The sequence below is a fragment of the Crotalus tigris genome, unplaced genomic scaffold, assembly GCF_016545835.1.
Source record: "Crotalus tigris isolate CLP2741 ecotype Arizona unplaced genomic scaffold, ASM1654583v1 scf7180000019065.834497, whole genome shotgun sequence".
NCBI lineage: Eukaryota > Metazoa > Chordata > Lepidosauria > Squamata > Viperidae > Crotalus > Crotalus tigris.
In genome coordinates, this window is record NW_024097356.1 from 573,280 (window position 1) to 581,149 (window position 7,870).

Sequence of the window (7,870 nt, forward strand, 5' to 3'; positions counted from 1 at the left end):
TTCTATTCTGTAATGTATTCTATTGTATTCTATTCTATTTTATTCTATTCTGTATTTCTATTCTATTCTCTATATTCTATTCTATTCTGTATTATGTATTCTATTCTTTTTTATTCTATTCTTAATTCTATTCTATTCTTATTTCTATTCTATTCTATTCTTATTTTAATTCTATTCCATATTTTCTATTCCTATTCTATTCTATTCTATTCTATTCTATTCTATTCTTATTTTAATTCTATTCCATATATTCTATTCTATCCTATCCTATCCTATCCTATCCTATCCTATCCTATTCTCTATTCCATATTGTCTATTCTATTCTATTCTATTCTATTCTTATTTTAATTCTATTCCATATTTTCTATTCTATTCTATTCTTATTTTAATTCTATTCCATATTTTCTATTCTATTCTATTCTATTCTATTCTATTCTTATTTTAATTCTATTCCATATATTCTATTCTATTCTATCCTATCCTATCCTATCCTATCCTATCCTATTCTCTATTCCATATTGTCTGTTCTATTCTATTCTATTCTATTCTTATTTTAATTCTATTCCATATTTTCTATTCTATTCTATTCTTATTTTAATTCTATTCCATATTTTCTATTCTATTCTATTCTATTCTATTCTATTCTATTCTATTCTATTCTATTCTGTATTTCTATTCTATTCTACTTTCTAGTCCCCTTACTCTCCTCTCCTCCCTTTCTCTCCAGGCAGGCGCTGAGCGAGGTGACGGCCGCCTTGAGGGAGCGGCTGCACCGCTGGCAGCAGATTGAGCTGCTCTGCGGCTTCCAGATCGTCAACAACCCCGGCATTCCCACGCTGCTGACAGCCCTCAACATCGACCCCAGCTGGATGGGGGGCCCACCCAGGGCCAACACCTCCCACTTCATCATGACTGACGACGTGGATGACCTGGACGAAGAGATGGTCTCCCCCATGTCCATGCAGTGTAGGTGGAGGCAGGGAGGGCCCAGCTGGGGACAGGCGGGCCTCGGTTTCCCCTTGGCAGGGATGCCCCCCCCCTTTGGGTCACTCTCCTGGACCCCCCCCCAGGAGCCAGTCACACACACACACACAGAGTCCATCCCCATCTTCAGTGGAGGAGGCTTCAGAAGGTTTATGGGTAGTCCTCAACTTACGACCACAGTTGAGCCCAACATTTCTGTGGCTATACGAGACAATTGCTCAGTGAATTTTGCCCCATTTCATGACCTTTCTTGCCCCGGTCGTTAAGCGAATCACTGTAATTGTGAAGTTAGTGACACAGTTGTTAAGTGAATCTTGGCTTCTCTGTTGACTTTGCCGGTCAGAAAGTCACAAAAGGGGATCGATCCTGTCAGCCTGCGACCGTCATAAGTATGAACCAGTGGCCAAGCTCCTGAATTTGGATCACGTGACCACGGAGGGCTGCCACGGTTGCTAAGTGTAAAAAAAAAGGCCATAAGTCAGTGATGTTGTAGCTTTGAACAATCACTGAGTGAACTGTTGCAAGCTGAGGACTGCCTGTCCTCTGTCTCAACTCTGAGAAAATCAGCGGATGAGCAGGCCTTCGCTCTCTTGTGCTTAACCCCAGCAGTGCCTCTGAGCATCCACAGAGTGCTTTTCTCAGTTCAGTTGGGCACCTGCGAGAGGACGCAGAGGGGAGGGAGCGGCAAGTTGGGAGGTCTCGGGGTACAGGCGAGGCTGGGTGCCCTAAGCCGAGCCCCCCCCCCGGCCCTTTGCGTCTGTCCTGGGGGGGGGTGGGAAGGCCCCCCCGGAAAGAAGCCAAGGGGGGGGGCGGAGGGGGAAGCCCTGACTGAGATCCTGAGCTGGGAAGGGCCCACATTCCCTCGAGGGTCTGGGCTTGGGGGGGGGCAGGAAGGACCAGGCAGAGACCCCCACGGAGGGGGATCTGGTCGCTGAGCGTCCTGGGGAGCCCCCACGGAGCCCCGAACGGCCGATGCCAATGACGCTTTCTCTCTCCCGGCCTGCCCTCCTCGCTAACGCCAGACGTCGCCTCGCTTCTGGGGCACCAGTACGGAGACCGCTCATCTCTCTGCCTGGAGGACCCGGCCTTCTGGAAGTGCCCCGGTTTGAGCCGCCTTCGTCTCTCGGATTCGCTTTCACCCGCCGAACTAAACTCTGCCGGCCGAGCCCCTCGGCCTGCCTGCCCCCCCCAGGGGCTCCCCCTGTCTCGCACAGCCGCTAATCCTCACACACACACGCCCCCCCTCTGCCCTCACCGCTTTTCTCTCTCTCTCTCTCTCTGCTAACCCCTTCCGGATCGGAAGGAAGGAAGAACCGCTGGCTGGCGGGCAGAAGCCCTGAGAGCGAGCCGGAGGGCCGGGCTGGGGCAGGACGGTGGGCGGGCAGGGGTCTTCCCAAGACAGGCGGCCCTATTCACTTGATTTCTTTTGCCAGGAGAAGGCAGGCAGAGAACGTGGACACACACACACACACACACACACACACACACACACACACACACACACACACATCCTCCCTTCCTGGCAGGAGAAGGCAGGCAGAGAACGTGGACACACACACACACACACACACACACACACACACACACATCCTCCCTTCCTGGTTTCCTTGCCTTTAGAGCAGGGGTCTCCATCCTTGGCAACTTGAAGACTTCTGGACTTCAACTCCCAGAATTCCCTAGTTCCAACCCGCTCCGGGGTGCCCAGGCCAATCCTATCTCTGCAGGGAGGATGTTTTAATAGAAAGGGAGCCCCCACAGGGAAGGCCCCTCTTGTTCCCATCGGGTGGACCTCCTTAAAGAGGAGGGGCCCCTAACATCTGCCTGCCTGCCTGCCCAGGTGGGTCAGGTGGAGGCAACTGGGAAAAGACGCTCCTTCAAGCGACAGGGAGGGAGCCACCACGGAGAAGGCCCTTCTTCCTGGTCCCGCCAGGTGGACCTCCTCCGTTCGTTGCCAGCACATTTTTCCACTCCAGAATATCCCCCTTTCCGGGAAAGAGGTGCAGGAGGGCCCCGAGACTTTGTCCACCCCAGAGACCAGCATTGGGGGAGGGGCGCTCCGAAGGGAAGAGGGCTGGGGTGGGTGGGGGGAGACGGGGCCGAAGGGCTCTCCCAGCCGGCTGCTTCCTGGTTCTTCGCTTCCCAGCAGGGCCCTGATTCTTCCTCGTCTCTTTGGTAACCCCTTTGCACCCCCCTTTGGGCACCACCCTGGGCACTTCCCTGGGCACCGTGGGGCTGGGGCCAGTCGTTGACGGGCAGCTGGGTGGCAGATTCACTGTCTTGCGTGCTTCGGCCAGGATTTGGGAACGCTCACCTCGCCCTCCTTTGGCTGCACCACAGGGACAAGAAACAGGGAGGGCTGGGGGGAGAGGAAAGCCAGACAGCCACTGCTCCCCCCTTCACCCCCATCCTCCCTCCTTCCCTCTACCCCCTCCCTCCCTCCCTCCCTCCGTAGCGCCCTCCCTCCCTCCCTAACTGGGCCTTCTTTCCTTCCAGCTCCCGCCTTGCCAAGCAGCGTCGTTCGCCAGCGCCTGGTGGACCCCCAGCATTCCTTGGGATCGCAGAGGTTGGTAGAGGGTCACCCGCAGGCCCCCAGCCAGGGGGAACCGGGACCGCTGGTGCATTACCTGCCTGGCAGGGTCACTCTGCGCCGAATGCCCAGCCTCTCCAGCGGCAGCAGCGTCGACGTCCCGGGAGCTCCTCCTCCGTACTCCTCCTCTTCCTCCTCCTCCTCAGCCGGCCACGGAGCGCCCCCCGCTCCCACCTGCCACGGGCTGCCCATCCTGTACCACCACACCACCTCCTCCTACATCCTGCAGATGGACACCCTGCCCGACCTGCCCCCTCCCGACGTCACCTCGGGCACGCACGGCCAGGCGGAGAGCTTGGGGTACCGTCCTGCCCGCTCGGCCTGGGCACCTGCCCCCTCCTCTAACCTCTGGCTTGCTGCTGGCAGCAGCTGCACGGGGTGTGGTGCCTGCTGTGACTTCCCGTGAAGCCCACTAACTGCATTGTGAGATCTCTCGGCCCTGGGTTGGAGTGTGGCTGCGTTTGCTGTGTGCTCGAAGCGCTGGGTGGCTGCCGTCCACCGGTCTGTGTGGCCCGGCTTCCGCTGAGGCAGCTCAGCCGTTCGCCTGGGCCGGCTGCCCGGGAGGACAGCAGCAGCTCTTAGACTTATATGCCTCCCCGCAGGCCTTGAGCGTACTCTTCTGTACGACGGCGTTATTTGCATACAGGTAGTCCTCGACTTACAACGGTTCATTTAGTAACTGTTCAAAGTTGCAGCAGTACTGAAAAAAAGGACTCGTGACCGTTTTTCATTTTACAACCGTTGCAGCATCCCTGTGGTCACGGGGTCAGAATTCAGACGCTCAGCAACCGACCCGTAATTCATGATGGTCACAGTGCCCCGCCTGGGGGGTCACGTTATCCCTTTTTGCGACAAGCAAACTTAATGGGGGAGCCAGATTCGATTAACGACCGTGTTACCAACTTAACAGCTGCAGTGATTCGCTTAACAACGGTGGCAAGAAAGGGGCATAACCCACTTAGCAACTGTCTTGCTTAGAAACAGGAATTTTAGGCTCAACTGTAGTCGTAAGTCGAGGACTACCTGCATTGCCCCCAACAACCTGGGTCTTCATTTTACTGACCTGGAAAGGACAGAAGGCTGAGTCAGTCTTGATCCCCATCAGGCTCGAATTCCTGGCTATGGGCAGAGCCAGCCTGCAATGCTGCACTCTAACCACTAGGAGGAGACCCTCTGGCCCCTGGAGGGCAGGACGAGGCCAGGAGCACTTCGATGTGCCCAGGGAGGACAAGGCCTGTTTCCGGGCACAACCCCCAGCCCGAGCCTTGGCTCCCCTCTGCTGGGGAGGTGCAAGAGGCCCTTCCGGAGCATCTCCAGTAGCGCCCCATCACGTTGGACCCCGAGGGGCCTGCAAATGGCTGCCGCGTTCCCTGCCCTCGATCTGCAGGCAGATGCACTGCAGCCTGGGCTGCACCCCACCCCCTCTGGAAGGGGGAAACACCCCTCCCGTCCAGAGACTCTTTTCCCCCCCAGGACTTTCATGGTGGGACTCGGAGTGGGATTTAAAGCCCTTCATGGCATAGGGCCAGGTTACTTACAGGACCGTATATTGCCGCACAGTTCCCAGAGACCGGTGAGGTCCCACAGATTGGGCCTCCTTCAGGTCCCGTTGGCCAGACAATGTCGGCTGGCGGGCCCCCGGGGAAGGGCCTTTTCTGTGGTGGCTCCGACGTGGTGGAATCCACTTCCCCCCCCGAGGTTCGAACTACTCCCACCCTGCCGGCCTTTAAGAAGGCCGTTAAAACTCTCCTGTTCCGGCAGGCCTGGGGCTGATGTCCCCGGGGGGGGGGGGGCGGGATACGATTGGACATGCTGTATGAATGTACTTATTTTACTGTTTTATTGTTATATTTATTGTTTTAATTTTGTGCACCGCCCTGAGTCCCTTGGGATTGGGCGGCATATAAATGTTAGAAATAAATAAATAAATTTTGCAGGGTCTGGAAGAATTGTGGGACCCCCCCCCGATGCCACCTGGGTGGAGGAAAGGGAGCCAGCCCTCCCCCTCCCCACCCACCTGCCTCTATGCATCTGCCTACGGGGGGGGTCTTTGAGGGTGGCATGGGGGAAGCTGCTTGCAGACCCAGAGGCACTAGGGTCTGCAAGGAAGGAACTGGGGATGTTGGGAGGCAGCCGCTTCCTGCATGCGAGGGCCTGGGTTGGGGGTCCTTCCAGGCCCACAGACTCACCTCTTCTCATCTGCCCCCCTCTCCAGGGACCTGGTCCACTCGGATTCGGACTCCTCCATCCCGTACCTGAGTGACCATCCGCGGGCGGCCATTTCCATGCCCAAGTTGCGGCCTGGCCTGCTGAACAAGCCAGCTGAGGAACAGCAGCACCAAACGGAGCCCGGCGAGTCGGAGAGCCCGCTGACGATGAAGAAGGTGCCGGTGCTGAACCACCACGGGGGGCTGGAGAAGGCGGCCAGCCTGGGGGAGCTGGGCCCGGTGGGAGCCCGTTCGAGGGACTCCTCTCGGTCACACAGCCCCACCTCCACCGAGCCCGACACCCCCTCGCCGCCCGCCAACGGCCGCACCGCGCTCTCCCTCCTGTCCGGCAAGGCGAACAGCCGCATCCCACACCTGGCGGCCAAGAAGACGGGCACGGCAGGCGAGGAGGACAGTGGCTCCACCGGCGAGGAGACCGACTCAGGCCCCGGGAAGAAGAAGTTCCCGCTGAAGATTTTCAAGAAGCCCCGGAAGTAGCTGGCGGACGGGGAAGGACCGGGCAAGGCGCCCTGTGCTGTCCTCCACCGGAGCAGATTCGCCCCCTGCTGACACAGAGACGCTCTTGGCTGGGGGGGCCTCCTGGGGCCAGAGTGCCCTGCTTGACTGCGCATGGCTTGCACCCGCTGCCCCCCTTCTGCTCGCCGCTCTCCTCCGGGCGGCTGGAGCAGGGTAACCTCGACAGGCGCCCCTGGACCGCAGCCGCCCCTCTGGAGCAGAACCAAAGCTTTGCGGCTCTCGTGGCTGGTCGGTGCAGCCGGGTAGAGGATGGCGGCGCATCGGGCTCCTGGCTGCCTCGTGGACCAGCCAGAGTGGCCGTGCGGAAGCCCCTCTCGCTGGGTCTCAGGGCAAGGAGGAAGGCGGCCGTCTGGCCAGCAAGGCGGCTGCAGGGGGGGGCAGCTCTTTGGGCCAGCCAGCTGCTTTTTGTAAAACTGTTTTGAATCTAATAAAGCATGTAGACTATTTTAATAAGTTCGACCGTGTGGTGTCCTTCTGGGATGGCTGCGGGGGCGGCCAGAAGCGCTGTTGGCCCAACCAGGCGATGGCCTTTCTTTCCTCTTAAGGGCCTGGGGGTGTTTTCCTAGGCAACAATCCTGCCTTCTTGGCCGGCGGAGCTCTCTGCCACTGGCCAGAAGGTCCCAGGCCAAAGAGCCCAGATTCCCCGGCAGGGAGGCCAGCCTGGGGACACGACATGCAGCACACGCAACGGCTCCTTGTCCTTTCCATGTAGGCACAACAGGTTTATTTGTCTGGTTTCCAGAAGGGTTTCTAAAAATGGTCTGACTTGGCTCGAGTTTGCGGTTCTCCCCACCACCCTTTACAGAGGGCCATTCTTTGGAAAGTCCCCTATGTGTGGGGAGGAGGGAGGACACACTTGGCAAGATTGTGTAGTATCTTTCTGTGCAGCCTGGGTGGGCGCCGGGAGCACCTGTAAGAAGACCCTCTAAATCAGCGGTTCTCAACCTGTGGGTGGGGACCCCATTTGGGGTCGAACGACCATTTCACGGGGGTCACCAAACAACGCAGTCCGCCATTTTTTTCCCCCTTTTCCTTAGCTGGGCTACTCCCTTTTATTCTATTGGCTTTTGAAAGCCAATAGAATAGACTCTCTTGAATAGAGTCTCATTCTATTGGCTTTCAAAAGCCAATAGGAATTGTCCAGGCTGTCTCTGCCCTGCTGAGCCCGCCAAAAGTCCCATTCTGCAAACGGTGCTGCACCAGTTGAGTAGTCCTCAACTTACGACTGGTTGGGGGTTGCGGCATTAAAAAGGTTGAGAACCACTGCTCTAGAAAAACGGTGTGTGTGTGTGTGTGTCTTTGTCCATCCAGGGGTTTCTGCCCAAAGGGTCTGTTGCCCACGTCCATTCCTGTCCCCGGTCTTTCTGTCACCCGGCTGGGGCCAGCAGGCAGATGTTGCCGCTTTGTCTGGGGCTGCGCCACAAGAGGCAGTGCGGGAGGCTGAGCCAGCCCAGGGCGGTGCTGGGAACCTCCTGCCGGGGTGGAAAGAAGGCTACCGTGAGCTGATTCCAAGGTAAGGCACCAAGCAGAGGGCGTACAGGGAGTCCTCAACTTA

At 57.1% G+C, this 7,870-nt stretch overlaps 1 protein-coding gene across 4 annotated transcripts in view; it reads left to right on the top strand.

Moving 5' to 3' along the window:
• Positions 1-6,769, top strand: part of STIM1 (stromal interaction molecule 1) — a 93,781-nt gene extending 87,012 nt beyond the window's left edge. Inside the window, exons 10-13 of one of the 4 annotated variants that reach the window (XM_039358734.1) lie at positions 728-966; positions 2,007-2,087; positions 3,478-3,547; positions 5,787-6,769. In XM_039358734.1, the coding sequence (XP_039214668.1) occupies positions 728-966; positions 2,007-2,087; positions 3,478-3,547; positions 5,787-6,276 (880 nt within the window). In that variant the 3' untranslated portion in view covers positions 6,277-6,769. Of the gene's footprint in view, positions 1-727; positions 967-2,006; positions 2,088-3,477; positions 3,872-5,786 lie in introns of all 4 variants that reach the window. The other 3 variants (XM_039358733.1, XM_039358735.1, XM_039358736.1) reach the window with 3 other exon arrangements.
• The last annotated feature ends 1,101 nt before the right edge of the window (positions 6,770-7,870 follow it).